Source organism: Lactuca sativa, chromosome 9 (genome assembly GCF_002870075.4).
Source record: "Lactuca sativa cultivar Salinas chromosome 9, Lsat_Salinas_v11, whole genome shotgun sequence".
NCBI classification, from domain to species: Eukaryota; Viridiplantae; Streptophyta; class Magnoliopsida; order Asterales; family Asteraceae; genus Lactuca; species Lactuca sativa.
Window position 1 is genome coordinate 109,172,814 of NC_056631.2, and position 24,239 is coordinate 109,197,052.

Below are 24,239 nucleotides of genomic sequence, written 5' to 3' on the forward strand. Positions count from 1 at the left end.
TTGTTTTATTCACTTAAATAAGCATTAATTCTTGGATAATTATTAAAAAGTAAATGAAATAGTGTATATAAGCTCGGAAAATTAGCAAAATTGATTTTCATATAATGGAATCCGAGTTTTCGATTTATGCACATTTACTGTAAGAAATATATCATAAATAGCAAAATGATTCATTATTGCGTCAAATTTTTATATAATTATCATTTGATGTCTGCAAATTGGGAAAAATATAAAAACTGGTTTTTGAATAACATATCCTGTTTTATGATTTTTGTGTATTTATTCTATTAAAAATTAAAATAAATAATAAATTGTTTAAAAATTATCCAAGCTTTTTATTTGTGGTTAAAATGTAATGCGCGATGTTATGAAAAATTATTATTATTTTTAGAATAGTTTCACTATTTTTCCCTGATTTATTCTCATAAATGAGCATTAATTCATGAAAAATTAGTAAACAATAAGATAAATTCATTAAACTTTTTTTTTCGAAGTTAACATGTATCATAATAAATTCTGGTAAAGGTTTATAATTTTTGGTCAAGTATAACTATTTCTTACCAATTTAACCCATTAAACAATCATTAAATCGGGGAAACTAAGAAATACTCATGAAAAAATATGTAAATTTTGGCATGCAGTCTTTATGACATCCAAAAAATGAGAAATTTATTAAATATGTTTTTGGACATTTATAACTAAATTTTACTATTTATTTCTCTTCAACAAAAATAAATTCGAAATCAATAGAAGACAGTCACATAAATGCATGAAACTTCATGGAACATCTTTAATCAGTACATGAGTAATATAAGAAATTTGCCAGAATTTATTGACCGCACAAAAGTATTTTATGTGAATTATTGCTCTATTTTCTTGCAAAAATTACAATAAATCGAGAAAAACGATTTATTTTATGAAAATTTACAAATCATCTTATTTTATTGTTTGGATTCTGGGAAAAATTATATTTGAACAGAAAAGAAGTTTTAGATATTTAGTTTTGAATAAATCTTTTATGAACATATTTGAAAGCTTTTAACAACAAACTTTGATCATCTAGCATCTAAGCTTGAAGATCATTACATGCATGTTAGTTTGATGACCATTCATGAGTTTGAAATGTTTAAAAGTTGTTTTTGAAAGAAAACTTAGGGTGCATGTGGTGATTTTCCACCAAAACTTGTAGAAAAGTGCATTATGTTGATGTTGACTTAGGTTTTGGTCATGGGACTTCACCATTTACAACATGCATGTTGTTTTTGGGTGAAATCTTGCCACCATCAACATCAAAACCGAAATTCATGGTTATGAACATGAATGTTCATAAAGAATGGTGTAGAAGAAGAAGAAAGTGTGAGAAACTTGTAAAACTTTAAAGAAAAGTGAAGAAGAATGACACAGAGATTGAGGTATTTTACCGAGAATCCGATTTTAAGCTTCAAGAACACAAATGAATCTTCAAAATTTCGAGATTAAAGGCTATTAATGACTGATTTTAGAGAGTGTTTTGAGAGAGAGAGAGAGAGATAGAGAGAGAGAGAGAGAGAGAAAGAGAGAGCGTCTTCTTGGAAGGTGGAAGAAGTGGTGGAGTGAATTTTAAGAGAAAATGAGTGAATATGTGGGTTTCCAAGTAAGAAAGGGAGAAAGAGAGAGAGAGAGAGAGAGAGAGAGAGAGACAAAGAGAGAGGTGGGAGAGAGAGATAGATGAATTTCTTGGAGGGAGAGAGGGTTTTAAGAGGCTTTGAAAGCTTTAGTTTGAATAAATGTGGCATCTTAATCATTTTTATAAAATCACCTTTAGTTTTTATAAAAATTCTTAGTGCATTTACAAGGATCATAATTAAGGTTCATATTGTAAGGTTCATAATTATTTTCATATAATTTTGAGGTTAAGGTTTATAAAATCAGGTATTTAGGGTTTTTCAGATTTTGCTAAACTTTGAGTATCAAAATAAATTGAATTTTTGAGACTGCAAATTATTTTTGTGTTTCCTAACTCTTATTCAAGTTAGAAATAATGTTTTTAATTTACTTTTATTGGTATATTGGCATTCTATGTAGTGGTTCCGAGATTCAAGTGAAATTGAATAGCCAAGTATAATAGTCATAGTTTCAACTTTAACTTAAGTTCCTACGAGATTCAGACCTAATTTATACTACTAGGTCAAGTACTTAATGTGTCTACATTAGTATACCAAAATGCTCGAGTCAAGGAATGAATCAAATGTGGATAGTTGTTACAGTTAAAGTAACTATAGAAGTCACGTATCAATGTGAAATCTAAGTACACTATCCATCGATTCTACTTGTTTCCATGTTTCTAGTAGGTTATAACTTAGCTTCTAGTTACAAGGTGTAGTATGTGTCGTGCCTATGCGTGTAACTAGGTTTTGTCAAATCTCGAACCGACTCAAATATTTAATGGTTGTCACAGAAGTCCACAAAGTAACCTGGGTGAGAAGTCTCAAGAACCAATACCAGACTCCTGTATCAGTTTACAAGAAACATAGAGGATACAATCTGATAACATTGATGTGGTGGGATGTTGGGATCAATGGATTTTGAATTTGTTGTAATCCTAGCCACTGGTAGATCTAGTGGACTTCTAAGCATTTGGGATAGTCGATTGTTTAAGGTCGATAAGGTGATTAAATATCAACACTTTTTAATTATTAGTCGTTCATAGAATGGAATTCAAGGAGTAGTAGTCTTTGTCAATATATATGGACATCAAGCATTATTAGGGAAAAAGGAAACTTTGGGAAGACTGGTTACAAATCAAATGAGAAAAGAGTGGAACTTGGATAGCATTTGGGGGCTTCAATACGGTCAAAAGCCACGAGGAGAGATGTAATTCCCACTTTTTTCATCTACCACATTCTCGTTTAATTGATTTATCGAGGAGTCCATGCTTCATGACTTGTGAATAGATGGACACTAGTTTATGTACTTCTGCTAATCAGACTTAAAATTGAGTAAAATAGACTTATTTTTTTATTTGCCCTACATTCCTTACTAGATTCCCAGGCACTTTTGTAATGGCTCTCCCCTGAGAATTATCAGATTACTGTCATGTTCTTCTACAAACCACTACACCTGACTTTGGAAGCTGCCTTTCAGATTCTTTAACTCATGGGTGGATCGAGAAGGGTTTGACCAGGTAATATGAAATTGTTAACGTTACCATGAACGGCCACAATAAATATAACAGAAAGTATAACAGAGACGTTACTGCGCTAGAACCTTGGCCAAGACCCGATATCGGCCTAAGTGAGCCAGCACCAGGGTGACAGTTCACTTTGTCTCAAGAGGTAAGAATATTCCCCGTGATCCTCTCATTCACGCACGACCAATCAAGACGTGACAAGAAGCTTAGGTGATGCCCAGAACTGACGTCACCAGGCAGTTAGTTAACGTGGGCGTGATCCTCCTAGTCAGAGGAGGCCACGTCTCACACTGATTGGACGAGGTGTCCACAATCCGTTAGAAACCGGTATAAAATGATCTTTTCCGCATCAAGGAAGTGATCCATCTTCTCTCTCAAAAATATTACCCTAAAGTTCTCTCTCTCAGGAAACTAACTTGATCATCGGAGTGACATCCCGGGACAACACTCGGATGTCCTTTAACGATTCTTATGTGTTGTGTTCTCAGGAAAGTCTCCAGGACAGATCCATCATCCAACATCCTAACCCCTATGGAACATGTCAAAACATTTGGCACCATCCGGACGTATCGTCAGAGTGATACAACCAATAAACGATGCATGTTCTTTGCAAAAGGGGGATCTAAGCCCAATAGTATATTGGACGGCAGTAGAAGATCTGTTCAGAATACTGGTGATGTTCAACAACAACCACCGCGAGCGTAGAACATAGGCCCCACTCCAGGTGCTAATGGCACAGGTCCCACAGATTATGGTAGGAACAACAGAGCCAGTACTCCAGAGCAATTTCTGGCAACTATCTTCGAATGTTTCACTGCCTCAGATGACGATCACATCTTGATCTGTTGCAGAAAAATCTGTATGACGACAATTAGGTACTCACTATCTCTAACTCCCGTAAGAGGAACACACCTCACTACACAGAAGACGAGATTGAGGCACTCTCGAGAAGCCTACTCAACATCAGTTTCTCGAGCGGCGATCCCAGATCGTCGAACTGGGATCCACGAGACCCACTCCTTATATTTGGATTCATTCGTAGCACGAAAGTCCACCGAATATACATTGACAATGTTAGTTGCTCTGATATACTCTATGAGCATTGTTTCTGGCAACTACCAGATGCGTGGAAGGAGGGGCTACAGCCCCCAACCGGTGGACCATTGGTAGGATTCACTGGACATAGCTTGTGGCCATCGGGCACTATCCGGCTGCCCTTAACATTGGTCAGTCACGACGAGAGGGACCGAATCACAAGAACAATCAAATTCTCTATGATCCAGTACCTAGAAGAACACAATATTCTGCTCGGACGATGGGTAATCTCCTTACTGCACCTCATACCATCGACGATCCATGACATCATTAAATTTAGCACATGTCAGGGATCGGCAACGGTCCTCGCCACAAATACCAGGGCATAACATTGCCACCAGATCATAGCCACCTCAGAACTCGTGCATGCATTAAAGAAGTCTAAGGAGGGATTTTCTACCGAGCAACACCAGATAAACATGGAATATCTAGAACAGCTAGTGCGAATCAGTGCTCACTTATCAGACGAGACCAGGGCATGACTGATTGCACTCCTGAAGCAATACTCCACCATCTTCGCCTAGAAACCAATAGATCTGACAGACGTTGATCGACATGTTGTAGAACACAGCCTTAATATCTTTCCTAGAAGCAATCCGGTTAAGAAAAAAAAGAGGGGCCAGGCGGCAAAATGGAGCAAGGTCATAAATGCAGAGGTAGCCGATCTGCTAAGCACCGACATCCTCAGGGAAGTCATGTTCCCAACATGGATTCAAAATCCTATCATGGTAAAGAAAGCCAATGTGACATGGTGAATGTGCATTGATTATTGAAACCCTAACAACGCCTACCCGAACGATTGTTATCCTCTCCTAGAGATTGATCAAAAGGTCCAATCGCTCAAAGGATTTCACCTCAGATGTTTCCTTGACGAATACAACGTATACCATCAATTATAGATGAAACGAGAGGACGAAGTGAAAATTGCCTTCCACACTGAAAAGTGCACCTTTCGCTACCATAAAATGTTTTTTGGACTCAAAAATGCGGGTGCTACTTATCAAAGGCTTATGGACAAAGTATTCGTCGATCAAATTGGTAGGAATATCGAAGTCTATGTCGATAACATGGTAGTTAAGAGCCGCAATGAATAAGCATTACTCCACAATGTGGAAGAAACTTTCCAAACGATAGCCAAAGCGAAGATGAAGTTAAACCCAGCTAAGTGTACTTTTAGAGTAGAGGAAGGGCAATTCCTTGGTTATCAGATATCCAAGGAAGGAATTCTTCCCAATTCCACCAAAATCTAGGAGTTCCTCAAGTCGAAAACTCCTCAAAACCTCAAGGTTGTGCTGGAGATCAACAGCAGGTTGACGACATTGGGAAGATTCATCGAGTCGAAAACTCCTCACAACCCCTATACCAAACACTTAAAGGGTGCATAGACAAAAAGCAGTTTAAATGGACAGAAAAAGTGGATGCGGCATTGCAACAACTGAAAGATGCCATACACTAATTACCTGCTCTCGCCTGCCTGCTACCAGGGGAAACACTATAGATGTATCTAGTAGCTTCCGAAGAAGTTATCTCCTCTGTGTTAGCGGTGGAGAAGGAAGGAAAGCAGGTTCCCATCCATTTTGTTAGCAGGGCCCTACAAGGACCAGAGGCCAATTACCCGGCCTTGGAAAAACTGGTCCTCGCCCTGGTATACACCGTCAGACGGCTACGGAGGTATTTTCATGCCCATAAGGTGGATGTTCGGACTAGTTATCCAATTAAGCAAGTGTTTCTAAAGTCGGAAAAGTTTGAGCGCCTGGCCAAGTGGGCCATAGAGTTAGGCAAACATGATATCCATTATCACCCCCGGACTAGCATCAAGGTCCGGGCGCTCGCATACTTCCTGGTTGAAATTCCAGATAACATTAAGGGAGTGTCAACGACAATCTCCGTTGTCCCACTCGAGCCTGAAGCCAACAAAGAACTCTTGAAGCTATACACCGATGGTGCAACAAGAAAGGAAGGTTTAGGCCTAGGCCTGATCCTGCAAAGCCCCAAGGGTGAAGAGATCACTTACGCGCTGCGATTCTAATTCCAAGTGTCAAACAACGAGGCAGAGTATGAAGTGCTCTTAGTAGGTCTGAGGCTAGCCAAGGAGGTTGGCGCAAAACAACTAGCAGCTCTCAGTGATTCGTTACTTGTCACAAACCAAATAAACGGAACATATGAGGCAAAGGACCCCAGGATGCAGAAATACCTAGATGCAGTCCATACCTTAGCCAGTACATTCAAAAGTTTTTCAACAAAACAAATCTGTCGGGGGAAAAATGCAAGGGCAGACGCCCTCAACAAACTGGCCTCTACATCATATGATCATCTCACAAAGAAAGTGTTGGTTGAAGTACTCCCGGAAATAAGTATCTATAACCAAAAGTTCAATACAATATCGGCCCCTCCAGAAGGGACCAAACCCTATCTCGATTACTTGCACCATGGCATGCTCCCAGACGACCCATAGGAGGCAAGAAAAGTCAAAATCGGGCACCGCATTTCGCAATTAGGGAAAATAAACTATACCGAATAAGGTGTTTAAGCCCATGGATCAAGTGCATCTCTAAAGGAGAGGGGCAAGAGTTCCTCGAAGAAAGCCATTCCATATACGCTGCATACGAAGGCACTCACGCACTCATAGGAAAAATACTCCACCAAGTGGTATACTGGACAGACGTGTAAAATGACGCCACAACCCTAACCAAGAAATGAAAAGAGTGCCAAACATTCGCCCCTTTCCAAAATCAATCGGTCATACCGTTAACCAGCATCATCAGCCTCTGGCCTTTCCATCAATGGGGGATCAACATAGTGGGACCTTTCCCACTGGCGTCAGGAAGAGTGAAGTTTTTGCTGGTAGCCATGGATTATTTTACGGAATGGATAGAGGTGGAACCACTGGCCACTGTCACTGGAAAGAAAATGATAAAATTTATGACCAAGAACATCTTGGCCCATTTTGGAACTCCTAGGATCCTTATAAGTGACAACGACACACAATTTGAAGGAAGTCCCTTCAAGGAGTGTTGCAAAGACAAGAAAATCCATCGTCGGTTTACATCAGTAGCGCATCCTCAGGCTAATAGAGAAACTAAGATATCAAACAAAATGATAGTTAATGGTTTGAAGAAAAGGTTACTCAGATCAAAGTCCGCCTGGGTAGATTAGCTCCCGACAGTGATGTGGTCATATCATACCACAGCAAGATCAAGCATGGGATAAACACCCTTTAGTCTAATCAATGGGACAGAAGCAGTCTTGCCATTGGAAATAGTAGTCGGCTCCCTGCGAACAGAGAGTTTCGAGTAAGCATCTAACGAGGAAGGTCGACGCCAGGACCTGGACAAGCTCAATGAAAAGCGTGAGGCGACACAAATGCGCCAGGCACTATACACATCACAAACTTAGAACTATTACAACCACCAAGTCCGGGTCCAGAACTTCAAAGTTGGGGAATGGGTGATAAGAAAGAACGAGTTTAGCTATGTTGAACCATTGGGGAAACTCAGTGTCACGTGGGAAGGACCGTACAAAATCGTGGAAGCCCATAAGAATGGTGCTTATGTCCTAGGAGCTCAGAACGGGTGTGCCATTCCAAGAACATCGAATGCGCTAAACCTGCGTCACTTTTACTCTTAATACAGGTGTTAAAGGTAGAACAATGCTAGAAAAGGCATTGCGCATTAGTTTTAACATGTAAATGTAATTAGCAAAAAATATTTTACCACTCTCACTCTTATTACGCTCTAAACAAAACGAGAGTAAACAGAAAGGGCAATTTAGATGCTCCTTATTTTCAAGTTTGAAAAATAAAATAAATAGGCTGTCTACATTTACCATGTGACAACAAGGATTGATCATCCAACGTCACATGATCGAAATCATTACAAGGAGGCAGCCATGGAGTTTGCATAAAAAAAGGCTCATAACCTTTCTCCTAAAATGTGTTCATCAATTACACTATAGCGAACATACGAACAAACATGTGACATGTGTGTAGAAGGGTCATAACCTTCCACTAATAAAAAAACAAGTGAGCCTCAAGATCACAATCTTGGATACACCTAGGGTCTTTCAGCAGCAAATTAGAACAAATTTCTCAAAGACCAGCAATACTAAAGCATAAAGAGTTCACCAATAATAGAACTCAAACCAGGGGTACAAGCAAACCCTGCGTAAATACTATATGATGGCCAACATAAACCATACGTAAAGCAACCAAACAACAAGAATATATGAGGTGGTGGAAAACATTCATATCCAACAACCAAAAGTAGAAATTGTCGGATTGTCGGACTCCTGGACTTTCAGGTTGCCTCTGAGGCCAACAAAGACAAAAGAGAGAGAGAGAGAGAGAGAGAGAGAGAAATAGAAAATTGTTCACTGAGATTACATCACAGCAAATCAAATAAACAACGCTACTTGTGGGCAGGAGCGTTACCCTCACCAGGGGAAGAGCTTGGGCCATGGCCCGATCCATCACTCTGAGTATCTTGGCAAAGTTCGCGAAGCCCCACTATGTCCAGATTACCTAGGCGAAGATAGCTAGTAAAATCCGTTTCATTAAAAGCATCCAGGATATCTTCCATTTATTGGACCTTGGTGGCCATGTCTATCTCAACCTCTGAATTAAACTCCCCAACGATCACCAGCTCTTTAGCAGCCCTCTTTCCCTGCTCCACCTCCACCGCCACACACGCTACCCGCACCTGAACCAAACCCTGGAGAAACTAAGGGCTCTCGATCACCCTGTCCACCACCCGGTTGAGCCCGTCGCTAAGGATCCATAAAATATTCTTCTCCAGCGCTCCATTTGCATCGTTCTTAGCGACCAGATCGACCTCTAGTTCTGCCGTCCACCCGCTCAGACTAGCATTCTCCAAACTCAGGGATCCCACATGACCATTCAGGTGGCGTACCTCTTCATCTAGCTTTTCCACTTGATTTGCCTAGATTTCCTTCTCAAGAAACACCATCTCCTGCTTGGCCTCCCAGCTGCACTTTTCAGCTTCTAACATTGCCACCTGGGCTTTCAGCTCTTTGCATTCAACGCTCCTCCTATCAAAGTCAGACTTCAGGGTCTCCATATTAGATATACGTTCAGCGGCCGCGACTAAGTAATTGGGCGTCGGCGTAGCGCAAGCCATCGTCCATGTGTTCATCTGACAGGACAGTTAGGAACTCAGTGGTAGCAGGAGGAAAAGCATACCGACACCACTCGAGAGCGTTGTCGTGATCGGAGACAAGGTCTTGGGCAGTTAGCCTCCAAGCTGGCTTATAGACATCCGGATAAGAACCTACAAGAAGGACGATGGTTACAGTTGAGGCGAAACCTTGGGGAGGCGAAGATCCAGTCTTCGCCTCTGCTCCCCCAATCATGGGAACAAGGCTGGTTTTCTCGGTGCTTCCTTCTCCCATATGACAGGGTCGTTCAGTTGCCCTGGTTTGTGCCACCTTCAGCAGTTTCGGAGGACTTTCATCGGGGGCACGGTTGAAATCCTTGGTACCCCCAATAAGAAACTCAGATTACATTACTTACGAAGAGGGGGCCTGGTGTTGGCTGTCTCGATTCGACCACTGGAAGAGGCTTCTAAGAAAGCAAAATGCGTCTTGCCCTGGAAAAGACTCCTCAGGGACCTGGAAGGTGTAGGATCCTTCTGAGAAACACCAGTGATAACAATGTACTGCAGATCTGGATCCTCTCCGGCGCTGGTAACATTGTCAAAACCGACAGTCGCCTCGATTCCTCGGCCAGAAATAGAGGGTAGAAGAGCCTCCATAAGATCGAGATTACGACACTGAAGCTCACTGTCGAATAGACCCTAAAGAGATTTCACTAAAGAAACAACCACCTCCACACCTGGCAACAAAACAGAAAAACAACAGTTAACCAAAACGTCGAATAGACCCTAAAGAGATTTCACTAAACAAAAAGCATAACAGAGACGTTACTGCACCAGAACCTTCGCCAAGACCTGGTCTCGGCCTGAGTGTGCAAGCACCAAGGTGACATTTCACTTTCCCTCACGAGGTAAGAATATTCCCCGTGATCCTCTCATTCATGTAGGACCAATCAAGACGTGACAAAAAGCTTAGGTGACACCCAAAACTAACGTCACTAGGCAGTTAGTTAAGGTGGGTGTAATCCTCCCAGTCAGAGGAGGCCACGTCTCATACTCATTGGACGAGGTCCCCACGATCCGTTAGAAACAGGGATAAAAGGATATTTTCTGCCTCAATGAAGGGATCCATCTTCTCTCTAAAAAATATTACCCTAAAGTTCTCTCTGTCAAGAAACTATCTTGGTCGTCGGAGTGACATCCTGGGAGAACACCCAGACATCCTTTAACGATTCTTCTGTGTTGTGTTCTCAGGAAAGTCTCCAAGACAGATTCATCATCCAGCATCCTAACCCATGTGGACCATGTCATAACAAAAATGTATCAAGCTCTTTTGTCAGTTATGGAGCACCAGATGGGTACTTAAAAGCAAAGATTAAATTCCTAAAAAACGAAATCAAAAGTGGTGGGATTCAGATTTTTCCTAAGGAGACTATGGAACTTCAAAGGTTGAAACAGAGAATGCATGATCTTGATTTGGTTGTAGAGTTTCGAGACTCTAGTGAGATGGAGGTCCAGGAAATCAGGTCTGGGTTCCAAAAGATTTCAAATATAAAGGATGGTGGTTCTTGATCTCAAGCAAAAAGCTAGACTAGATTGGAAGATTGATGGTGATGAAAATATGCACTTCTTTCATGGGTACGTCAATAAAAGAAATTCAAGTCTCATTCATGGTCTCGTAATTGAAAAAACATGGAACACGGAGGTGAACATAATTAAACAAGATACATACCATTATTTGCTAAAAGTTCTAGGAGAAGTGGCCAAAATGGCCAAAACTTATAAGCCTTAAGTTTTGGTCCTTCGACCTACAGAATAAAACTAGTCTTGAGGTGCCATTCTCTATTGATTAAATTTAAAGTGTCGTATGGGGCATGTAGGAATGAAAAGTCTCAGCTCAGGGGTTAGATGGATTTATTTTTAAATTCAAAAAGAAACATTAGGAATTAATACAAGAAGATACTTTGCATTTGTTAAACACATGGAGAGACATGTGAGATTAAATACAGAATGTAATTCATCCTTTATCACATTTATGCCAAAAGTTATTCACACTTGGAGTTTTGGCTGATTAGTCTTATCAGGTGTCTTTACAAGATAATCATGAACACCCTTGTTATCCACTTAAAGAGTGTGATTGGCTACAATGTAGATGAGGTAAAATCGATGTTCGTAGAAGGAATAAGCATATTAGATGGTCCATTAATAATTAGCAAACTATGCTCATGGGAAAAACAGTACAAAAAGTAAATTCTTTTATTTAAAGTGGTCTTTAAGGCATCTGATAGAATAAATTGGGAATAACTCGACTCCAACCTAGATCAAATGGGATATGGAAGGAAATGGAGAATATGGATTAGGGGTGCTTACAATCGGATAGAGCCTTCGTGCTTTTGAATGGGTCCCCCACGGATGAGTTCGCAATGGAAAAGGGGTTAGACAATGTGACCCTTGATCATTTTTCTTGTGTATAAATTCAATGTACATGTTTCATGTATCCATGAAGATGATATGCGACATAGGCTTATTCAAAGGCATGAAAATTCCTAATATAGACATAACTATCTCTCACCTTTTTTACATGGATGATGCACTATTCATCGGTGAGTGGAATAAGAGCAATATCAAAAACCTTGCCCAAGTTATTAGGTGCTTCCATGTGTTTACGGAACTCAAACTCAATTTCCACAAATCTCGAATGTTTAGTATTGGGGTGAGCTTGTAGGAGGTGTCGAGATGGGCATCACCTTTTGGTTATGATTCATCATCGCTTCTATTCACCTATATTGGTGTGCCAGTTTGAGCAAACATGAACTTAAAGAACTATTGGAAACCAGTGGTGGATAGGTTCCATGCAAACTCTCATTATGGAAATATAAAACATTTTCATTTAGGGGAAGATTGACATCAATAAAGGTTGTTATTTGGAAATCTTCCGACCTTCTTTTTTAGATCTTTGTTGTCCTAGTAAGGGTAATTAACACGCTAGAGAGCATCCAGATACGGTTCTTGTAGAGATGCTATGAGGAGAAAAAGAAAGTATAATGGGTGGCATGGGAGAAAGTGATTGCTACAAAGGATATGGGCGAGATGCGTATAGGCTCACTGAGGGCCTTAAACGTCTGCTTATTTGTTTAATGATGGTGGCGATTTAGGGTAGAATCTTCATCGATTTAGGCTTGGGCCATTAAAGAAATCCATAATCTCCCAATTAGAACCTCCAACTATATCTCTAAAAGGTAATCATTGGAGTTTGGAACAATGTTGGAAGTGTTAAACAATCTTCAAGGTATAAGAGTAGAAATTGGAGATGTACTAGTGAAATAATTAGTAAGAGGAAATGATACAATGTTCTAGCTTGATCAGTGGGTTAGTAATAAGCCCCTAAAACTCGCATTTTCAGAGATCTGTCGAATGGAAAAGTAAAAACGATTCAAAGTGATGGATACATCACAAATTGGAGGCCCATTGTGGGATTGGTTACCACCACCATGTAATGACGAGCAGGAACATAAGTTATAGAGGATTTCTTCGCTACTTGTACCTTTCAGCTAATCATGATATATGATCATTAGAACTATGCTTTAACCTCTAATGGGATATTTCGTAAGGAGGCTGTAAGGAAGATGATCAATAAGCCTCAAAACCCATTCACTAGTAGGAAAATTGACTCGTTATGTAAGGTTCCTATCAAGGTAATTTTTTTTTTATTTGGAGAGCAAATCAGGGTCGAATTCCAACCTCATTTGAACTAGCAAAAATGTGAATATTAAATGGAGATCCGACATGCATCTATTGCTTAACTAAAGAGGAGACGACTGAGCACATTCTCATAAATTGCTTATTCGCCAAAACGGCATACGAGTGGATCTTTAATGGTGCGATATATCCACACCCGAGTTTACATCGATATTGGAGATTATGAATTTCTTGGCTATACGGGGCAAATGCAAGAAAAGGAGGAATAACTTCATTAACATATGCTATGGAAAGATATGGTGGATTTGGAAGGCAAGGTGTGATAGAATGTTTAAGCACCCTTGTGTTCCTTCGAAACGACAAGGTGACAGACAACATTAAATCCCAGGTTTTTACGTACGTAAAAAATAGAAAGAGAAATTTTAATTATAAGTGAGTTCAATGGGCCATTAACCCTTTCATTTGACTATAAAAATTGTTTGACTCTTTTCTTTCTCCTCTTCTAGTTCGTTGCTAGAAGGGTGGAGGGATCTTATTTTATTATTATTTGCAGGTTAAAAAAACCTATCATCTATCAACAAACATTAAATATGTTAATTAAAATGATTTTTAAAATTTTAGTTATAAGAACTAATTTATTTTACAAGAAATTTCAAATTAAAATTTGTAACAGAAATTCTGAATATTATATATATATATATATATATATATATATATATATATATATATATATATATATATATATATATATATATATATATATATATATATATATTTATATATAATAATGAAATTACAGGTCACTATAAAAATAGAAACATATTTCAAGCCATATTTTATTTTACCTTTCATTATGAAAGGTTTTCATCTTAAATCTTCATCAAAGCCTGGTATTAACACTCGGTTCATCACATGCATGTTCAATGTCCCAAACCAATCTTCTTTAACGCCAACTTCACAATTAAAGATCAAAACATCTAAATTCTAAGCTCAGATCGAGGCTGTAATTTTGACGTTCTCTTATTGTGTCCTAGACCTTATCAAATAGACAAATACTATGAAAAATAAAAATAAACACGCACCCCACCGCACCACATTAGGCGAAATTATTTCATTTTGTTGGAATTACACATAAATCAACATGAGAAAATCTATTTTTATTCGTAAGTAATAAACTATTGTATTTCTTCAATGATTACATACAAGTACTATTTTAATATAAAAATTGGACTACCCAACTCTAAAACAAAAAAAGAATGTTATCAAAAGATCCACATTATGCCCGCATCTTAATAAACTTTTATTATTATTATTATTATTATTATTATTATTATTATTATTATTATTATTATTTTGCTTTTTGGAAATAAAAACATAAAACATTGCGTCATCTATTTTGTATACGATGGCATGGTTTCTAAAAAATAGAATGCGGCATAAAAAATAATTTGTATATCATGACCTGGTTTCAAGTATTCTAAACATTTATGTGGTACGAGATAATTAACGAGTAATAAGAGGGGCTATCTTGTATAGGATGTAAAATTGTATCACGAAAAACCAACCAACATGTTACCAACCGAACAAATAAACTTGGTAGCCAATATATTTGGTAATCAATACGTTTGGTTGGTAGTACCGTACCAATTGATCAATGTTGGTACGGTAATGATACAAAAATTTGAATACCATGGTAATACCGTACCAACCAATTTATTATATATATATATATATATATATATATATATATATATATATATATATATATATATATATATATATATATATATATATATATATATATATATATATGAAATCATATATTTCAACTATTAATTGTGTTTAGTGTTTACAGTTTTAATAACATTATATTAGTCATTTGATTGTATTAGTCGATAATTATTACCACGTTAAAACACAAAATTAAAACATTACTTTAGCGTTACTTTAGTATAATTCTTTTGTAAACAGAAAGAACTACGTAACTAATTTCTATACTAAACATTAAAATCCCGATGTCTTTATTTTAGTAGAATTCTTTTGTAAACAAAAAGAACTACGTAACTAATTTTTATACTAAACATCAAAATCTCGATGTCTTTGCTTATTTTTAAATGTTACAATAGAAAATTAAAATAACTTGGTATATACCATTACCAATTTGTACTGACCAAACATGTTGGTAGCCAAATAAGTTGGTACCAAGTATACTTGGTACGGTACCAGTAGAAATTTTTTTATATCAATTATAGTTGGTACGGTACACGGTTTAGAGAAAAATAAATTGGTACCATACCAATTCTACCCTAATATGATGACATCGTTTCTAGAAAATAGATTGTGGCATAAAAAATAATTTGTATATGATGACCTAGTTTCAAGAAATATTTAGCTAAAAGTTGGTGGTATCTCACATATCAAATAAACAATGGTGTTATAACACCAATGATCATCATATTATAATAACATATAACAAAAACTTTTTTCCATGTCTTAATTTTTTTTTTTCAAGTTTTTTTTTTATTATTATAGTTAAAACAAATATATTTTAAATAAAACATAATATTTAAAAACTAACATAGCATTTAAATTGCACATAGCATTTAAATTGCACATAACATTCAAATTCAAAAAAACATTACAAAAAAAAATTATTTTATTTTTCCTAAACAACGCAATTCGTTATCTTTACCGTGGAAGATATAATCTGTCAAGTCCTTCCGAAGTTTTCTGTGTTTATTTGCGTCCTGAATGTCAACGAATCTATGTACTCTATTGTTCCCGGTTGAAATTAAACATGTTTGGGATCCGTTGGAATATAGTGTGCAATATTTTGTCTTTTATCTTCTACTACCATGTTATGCATTATGATACATGAATACATGATATATCGTAGAGTTTCTAAGTCCAATGGTCGTGTTGCATGTTCAACTATGTACCACTTCGCCTTTAGCACTCCAAAAACACGTTCCACATCCTTACATGCTCCTTTTCTTCTCTTAAAAATTTTATCTCTTTCTTCAACCGGGTGTCAGAATGCCTTCACAAATGTGGAATACTATGGATATATTTCATCTGTAAGGTAATACCCATATTTGTATTCGTTTCTGCAAATATACATCTCCAAATGTTTCAACGAAACTCTTGATAATGTATACAAACTCTCCCTTGTTGTTCTTTTGGACATTCTCATATAGCCGTCCATAGTGTCGGATAACTCCCCCATAGCCATTAAACAAATGGCCACAACACATTTCTGCAATGTTGTAAACCCTCGTCTACCTCTAGCATCATATCTCAATTGAAAAAATTCATACCTAAAATATAAATTAACTATAGTAAAAAAAAATATAGTACATTTGTATTAAAGTTAATGAAACATGTAGTACATTTGTATTTATTTCGTATAAAAGTATAGTAAATATCTATTAAGACGAAAGAAACGATACCGGCTTTTCAAGGAGTTGGTGATCCGTAGGAACAGATTCCTACTCAAACAAAATCTTCTTTTGAAGTCCTTCGACCCATATACATAATTATCCGTAAAGTAATCGTGATATAGATGTTCGTGTCCTTCCTTGTGGTTTCTGTTTAACATCACACGTCTTGTTAGTAGTGGAGTTGGGTTTGGCTGTAGCAACTCGTTAGTGTAATAATGATACATCATCCTGAAGAATATCTCGTCATCGGAATCATCGGACGAGTCGAAAGGATCCTTAATTTTTTTGAAGATAATTGAAATTATATAGAGAGAAAGAGAGAAATTGTGTGGAAAAAATTATATAGATAATAGATATTTATATAGGAAAAGAATAATTAAATTTAAAGTTATTATTATTATTATTATTATTATTATTATTATTATTATTATTATTATTATTATTATTAATTTGACCGTTTGAGTTTAAATTCAAACGAAATAATACGCGTTTCGCCCGGTGGTAACGAGTAGAGGTCTAATACAACGAGAAGAAATGAGGGGGGGGGGGGTGTTCCCCCCGTTATGACGTCGTTATGGCGTGTACACGTAGACCATAAAGAGCACGAATGTGCCCATACAGATCGCTCTAAACATTGATGTTGGTGGAGATAATTAACGGATAATAAGAGAGACTATTTCTCTTAGGCTAAAGGGAGTGATGCCGACTATACCGAGCTTCATCTTAGCTCCAACTAAGAAAAGAAAGAAGGAATAAAATAGGAGAGACTTGGTGCCGAGTGGAGAAGAAAAGATGGGGGTGAGACAAAGGGGGTGGAGGGAAGATGAGAAGGTGGAGACAGACTCGATAAGCACTTGTCGAGTTAGGCCGCCGAACTCGTGGCATAGTGTTTGCCTTGTCCACCTCGGATTTATTGAGCCTCACCGAGATCCACTCTGCCTGGCCTTAGGCTGAAGGGAGTGATGTCGCCTATACCGAGCTTCATCTTAGCTCCAGCTAAGAAAAGAAAGAAGGAAGAAGATATGAGGCATTGGGTGCCGAGTGGAGAAGAAAAGATGGGGGCGAGACAAAGGGGGTGGAGGGAAGATGAGAAGGTGGAGATAGATTTGATAAGCACTTGTCGAGTTAGGCCACCGAACTCGTGGCATGGTGTTTGTCGTGTCCACCTCGGATACGACAACCCTTAATTCCCTTTATCACTCCTAAAACCTAAATCAATAGAACATCACCAATGAATTCATTGTCCCTCACCTACCTGATTGGTGGCCACTGTCAACAACTCTATTGGAGTAGATGAAGCTCTTATCCATCTACCACACATCGTTGACGAAGGTCTTCTCCCTTCAACACCGTTTAACAAAAAACCCTTATTTGAAGCCCTTATCCCTTTAGTTCCAATGTTAAACACCTCTGATGACATACACTTTTGGTGAAAAACACCATTCACTCTTCTACTTCGTTCAACAAAAACTTAGAAATTAGAGTTATATCAACTAGATCAGATCACATATATAGTAATTCAGATTGCTTCAGACAACATCTAAAGTCATTCACGCTCTTTTCATCATCGATGATAAAGTTAGTCAGATGAGCTTTTTCCCAAAGATGTAAAAACTGATCCTTCTCTATAGTTTCCTGGTTTGATTTTAGGTTCCATGTCTAATTATATGTGTTTAGTTTGGTTACAGGTCTGTATTTTATTTTATTTTGATTACAAGCCTGTACTTTGGTTTCGATTGCGTATATGCCAAGTTTTTTGTAATTGTTCAAACTGAATTTTGGTTTTTGATAAGTACATATCAGATTTTAATTGAGTATACGTCTAATTTTTGTTTTGGTCGATTATAGTTCCAATTTCAATTGGGTATATCTTTGATTTTCGGTTTTGCTTGTGTACATGTTTGATGTTGGTCATCTGGGTTTTGTTTTCTGATTATTAGAGTCTATTTTTTTATTATTAAAGACGAATTTGCACATCAATTATAGGAGGATTGAGACAGAAACAAGAAATTTCTTCGATGAGTGGTGGTTGTTAAAAAACCAAAAGAAGCGAGGATCCTAGAAGATGAGCAGAGATGGAGATGCAGTTCCAGTTATGGTGGTAGTGGGGGTGGCCGGTAGGCTGATGGAGGTGTTGTTTGTTTTTTTTTTTTTTTGTAGAGGCAGAGGGAGAAAGATCAAGACAGTGAAGTTTGGGGGTTTGTTGGGTAGGGGTGGGCGGATTTATTTTTATTTTATAATAATAAAAAGGTAAAAGAATTAAATTAATATGTAAACGAAATTAAAAGGATAAAATAGACATTTTAAGTTTCACAAGGACTAAATCCATAATGAAACCAGCTTATTAAGACGTTCTATGTAATTTTTAAAGTTTAGGGACCCAATCCACATAAAATCGCAAACTATAGTGACAAAATTTGACGTTCTTTAAGGGTATGAACATCATTTTATTTTTCTATATATTTAGAAACATTAATATTAATTCCTAAAATTAGAATAAAAATAAAATTTTTAGATTAAAAAAAATCATGATTTTCATTACTTAAAAGAAACATAGATTTTTCGTTTTTTAAGTAGTATTTCTTTAAATTTCAATTTTTTAAGAAATGTAGATTTTTAATTTTTAAAAAAAAAAATTGTATTTTTTTAGCAAATAATAATTATTTTAAAATGATATTTTTCAAAAAGAAAATGTAATATTTTTGAACACCTTTAGATTTAAAAAAACTGTAAATTTTTAACAAAAACATTATTTTGTTCCACTTTTATATATATATATATATATATATATATATATATATATATATATATATATATATATATATATATATATATATATATATATATATATAGAGAGAGAGAGAGAGAGAGAGAGAGAGAGAGAGAGAGAGAGAGAGAGAGAGAGAGAGAGAGAGAGAGAGAGAGAGAGAGGGGATGAAGGGCTAGTGCACATGGCCTATTTTCTTTTTCAGGGTCATAATTTGCTTTACTAATTTTTCAGCCTAAAGCAACGATAGTCCAATATCCGAGAAGTCAACATTGATTGGTCACAACAAAACAATCGATCATTGATGATTCATACGGGTGGAGGGTTAGTGTGATTTTGTGAATGAGTTTAAGGTTAGAAAAGGATTTCAATAGAATGATAATCAAGGTAGATAAGAACTTAATCAACCTACATTTTATTCCACCTCAATGACAAAGTTTGGATGTCTTATGGCGTATACGTTTTACAAAAGTCCAAGTTTCACAAAATCAATAATGCGATAATCCAACAAGAATACTTCTAATTTCGGTACAAAACTAAGAAGAAATGCATTTGATTTATGTAAATATGTTTGTTCTAAGTTCTAGGTTCTAAGAGAAACAAAAATAACTTGGTGTGTACTCCAAAATTATGATGGATCTCAAATTTTAACATCCCAAATTTTAGTTTCAAAAGCTCCAAAAATTACATAACAAAGAACACCGAGGGGGTTGAAAAGTGATGGATTACTACTAAAAAAAACTTCCAATTTGGTATAAAAACTAACAAACATTGATCAAAATAGAAAACACAGTTGTAACTTCAACAAGCCGTTTAAGGTACATATAACATACATGGTGACTTGTTATCGTTGTTTAAAAAAAACTTTAGTTTATATAATTAAAATTTAATACGTTAGTTCCTAATGACATTTTTTCTTCGGCTCGTCCTAAACACGTGAATACTTCAAGGTCGGTCATATATATATATATATATATATATATATATATATATATATATATATATATATATATATATATATATATATATATATATATATATATATATATATATATATATGTGTATGTGTGTGTGTGTGATTTCAATTGAGAAAATAAAAAAGATAAAAAATGTGAGAATCATTCTCAGACAATCATTTATTTTTGCCGTAAAACTCTCCATCATATATGCGAAAAGGAGGAAATGAATACACATGTTTTCCAACCAAACATATTTCCGTAAATTATGTTAATCATTACCTTAATATAAACAAAAACATAGTTTTTTTAATAGTAATTTTTAAGAAGCTATTTTTATCGAAAAATTATTTTAAATATATCAAAATTCATAATTTTTATTCTTTATAAATAGACATTCATATTGATATAGTTTTAAGATAACATAAGAATTTTTTTTTTCTTTTTTTCTTTTTATAGTTTCAGTTCTTGTTATTCATAAGTGAATGAAAATGAATTAAATCTTTATTACCGTATATTCGTTAATCGCTTATAAAAAATAGTATTTTAATTTTTTATAATACAGTTTAAGTATCACTTATATATGAATATAACACGTAATAATTTTTTTATAGTTTACATTGCCCTCGTCAAATGTTATGTTCACATATGAGTAAAACATGAATTAACTTTTATCACAAGTTATTTTCATATATAAATAACACATTTATCAGAATTTTCTTAGAGTTCATTTTTTATTCATATATGAATATGAAGTTCGAATTTTCAAAACACTTATTCTTTTATTAACATACGACTTATTCATATATAAATATCAAATTAATTGTAACAAAAATCTGATAAATGTTTACTCATGTATGTATATAGCATATGACGAAAGCTAATAAACGTTTTATTCATATACAAGGTTCTAAATGGCGTGAGGCGTGACGTGGTGGCAAGGTCAAGCCTCAGGCTTAACGAGCCATGGCGAGCCATAGTGTTTTTCAAGGCGTGATGTAAGGCGGCGATTTTGTATTAATTTAAAACTATATTACCACATAAATATAAATTTATATTAAATATAACTACTTTTTATAAGTGTTAGATCAATAACTAGAAACAAAAATTTAACGAAAACCACAATACCTGTATCTCCGATTAAAAAAGACATAACAAAGAGCAAAAAAACGTGTCTCAAACGAAAAAACACGCGTCATAACGCACCATGGCGCGCCATATCACGCCTTGCCACGCGCCACGCCTAACAACAATGTTATGAGATTTTTCGTAACGGCGGAGTCACGCCTCACGCCATGGCGCGCCTTTTAGAACACTGTTCATATATAAATGTAAATTTGATGAAAGATGATGTAAAAAGTTATATTTTAGGTAAAAGAACTTTATTACATATTATATTCATTAATAAATAATACTTAAACGATAAATAAAAAAATTAAGAATATGTTTTGTTCATAAATGAATAAAGAAAAATTAAACATAAATTTTATTTATAAATGAATAAAGAATGTATTTCAATAAAATGTAATTCATTGTTGTTTACTTATCAATAACAAAAGTTGAAACTATAAAACAATAATATTTATAAAAAAAATAAATTATATATATATATATATATATATATATATATATATATATATATATATATATATATATATATTAAGGTAATGATTATTATATTTTTAAAATTATGTTTGGTTTTTAAAATTATGTTTGGTTTGAAAAAACATTTATATCTTTTGTCTATTTTCTTTGATACAACCAAATATTTTACGGCAAAATAAATATATGATATTTGGTTACGGCAAAATAAATATAAGATTTGGATTGTTTCACCGATTCATAACATTTTTATATATAAAAGTACACTATCTCGATTTATTCATATACAAAAGCAAGTAGTACAAGAGAATATAATTAAATTAGTAATTAAACCAAAAGTTGGTTGAACATCATATTATATTACAATATAATATATGCAAAAAGCAAAAGCACAATAAGAATGACACCCTGGGAATAATATAACAGTGACCCACGAAACCGCTAATGGTTTCATCACCTTTTACACATTTTGTTTGATTCCTTCCAGCCTCACACTCGACTACATCCCTCCTGATATTATATCTTTCCAAAAATGCCTTCCTTGTAATTACCAAAAAGTCCTTCCCGCTCAAATGATTACAAGCCACGTTTTGTACATTGACTATAACCTCCCTTACGTACAACGCGACCCCTCCTTTACCAGCGCCCAGCTTCACCTCTATTCTACATTCAACCGTTTCATTTGCGTTGCACCCGGGTAGAACGACGACGTATCGGAGATAGATGCTGTCAGTTATCCATGCAAGAACAGGTTTAATGCTGGATAGGTTTACCGCTTGTTTCAGGGTCGGATCAATTAAGATCCAGTTTAGTGTTATAGATTCTTGAAGGTGTGATATTGTTGCGTCGTCGGAGTCTACCACGTCCTCGACATTAAAGTCAATGGATCGAGGCATTCCGGTGACTTCTGGATCATCGTTTAGCACAATCTTGAACGCCGATGATAGAAAATCGGTTGTGGTGTCGGTGAATTCGGCTCTGGAGTAAATGATGTCGTCATGGTAGCGTATATCCACAGCCGAGATGAGTTCAGATGGAAAAGGTTGATGAGTTAAGGAGCAATCTGGGTGGGAGATAGAGTAGGAACGATGGTGGTTAGGGTGTTTGACGACTGTGATTGGAGGCTGAAAAGAGTCTTGGAAGAAAGAGCGGTGACCGGCGGGGAAGGTGGAGATGAGGTGGTGAATACGTGGGTGGGTTATCGACGGCCATGTGGACTTGCAGATGTCAGCCCAGAGCATGTCATCGGCGCATAGGGCTCGTATATACGATGATGCAGTTGCGGCGGAGGAGAGTGATTGACCGTCGAGTCGTGGTAGGATATGGGTCTGGATGATGAGTGGGTGGAGATCGGTGAAAGTTGATGGAGAAGAAGCAGATGCCATGGCTAACAGAAGTAAAGGTTGTCGGATTGGTATGGGCAGAGACGAGGTATAATTATAGCTGGGGTTTGAAAATGATGTGGATTAAAGTCGAAATATACACATAATAAAGTCGGCCATAAAAACAAAAATCGAAATTAAACAAGAAGACCACATGAGAATATGTATATTTAAAATATTGTGTAAAGCAGATTCGAAGACAGTGAACTTAACATCAAATTTAGAGTAAATTTCTTTGTGTAGTTCCAAACATATTTTGGGTCACCGCGAGAACAAAAACTGGACCCTTAAAATACACAAATTTCATCAAATTTTTTACAATAACTCAATAATTATAAGAAAATTATTTGTATTATCTTCTAAATATAAAAATTTCCATAAAAAATTTGGGCCCCTTTAAAAGATGGGCCCTAGACGGTCGTCCCTATTGCCCACCTTCTAGGACGGGCCTGATTTCTTCCGACGACCATTTATAATTTGTAGGTTTGGTCTCTAATCCTTTTTTAACTTTGAATGCCCATAAAATCAATTTTTCTTCCGCATTTAGTCCCTGTCATTCTTAAAAAAGATTATATAGCCCTTTTGATTTTATTTTTAATTTTCTATTATTTATTTATAATTAATCTAATAATAATAAAATAGTTTAATTACACAAATGGGACCCACCACCCACATTCATTACCCATACTTCACTTTCTCCATTGACTATCGACACCATCACCTGCGTACTTATCAACCCCGGTGAACACCAAATCTCCGACAAACTCCCCTGCAATCGTTCTGACACCCATATCCATCATCTGCGTATTGTCTTTCCCTTTTTTTTTTGTCCCTTACCCTTTTGTCTTCTTTTCCTGTGATCCATAAAAAAAATTCTGAAGTATTGAATCGAAAACGCCCCAAAAAATTAAGCTTATGCTGAAATCAAAATCTCCAATTAAACTTGAACACAAGATGAAAACAAAACCCAAAATCAAAATTAAACATGAATATAAAATCAATTTCTGAAATCTAAACCTGA

General features: G+C 36.0%; 1 protein-coding gene across 1 annotated transcript; it reads right to left on the bottom strand.

Moving 5' to 3' along the window:
* Positions 1 to 22,175: 22,175 nt before the first annotated feature.
* Positions 22,176 to 23,345, bottom strand: LOC111917679 (F-box protein At2g27310). The gene has a single exon (XM_023913341.3). The coding sequence runs from the start codon at positions 23,219 to 23,221 to the stop codon at positions 22,187 to 22,189; it is 1,035 nt and encodes a 344-aa protein (XP_023769109.1). The 5' UTR covers positions 23,222 to 23,345; the 3' UTR covers positions 22,176 to 22,186.
* Between the last annotated feature and the right edge of the window lie 894 nt (positions 23,346 to 24,239).

What these genes read in the sequence shown, in the direction of transcription:
- LOC111917679 (XM_023913341.3), bottom strand. Translation starts at nt 23,221, where the DNA reads ATGGCATCTGCTTCTTCTCCATCAACTTTCACCGATCTCCACCCACTC.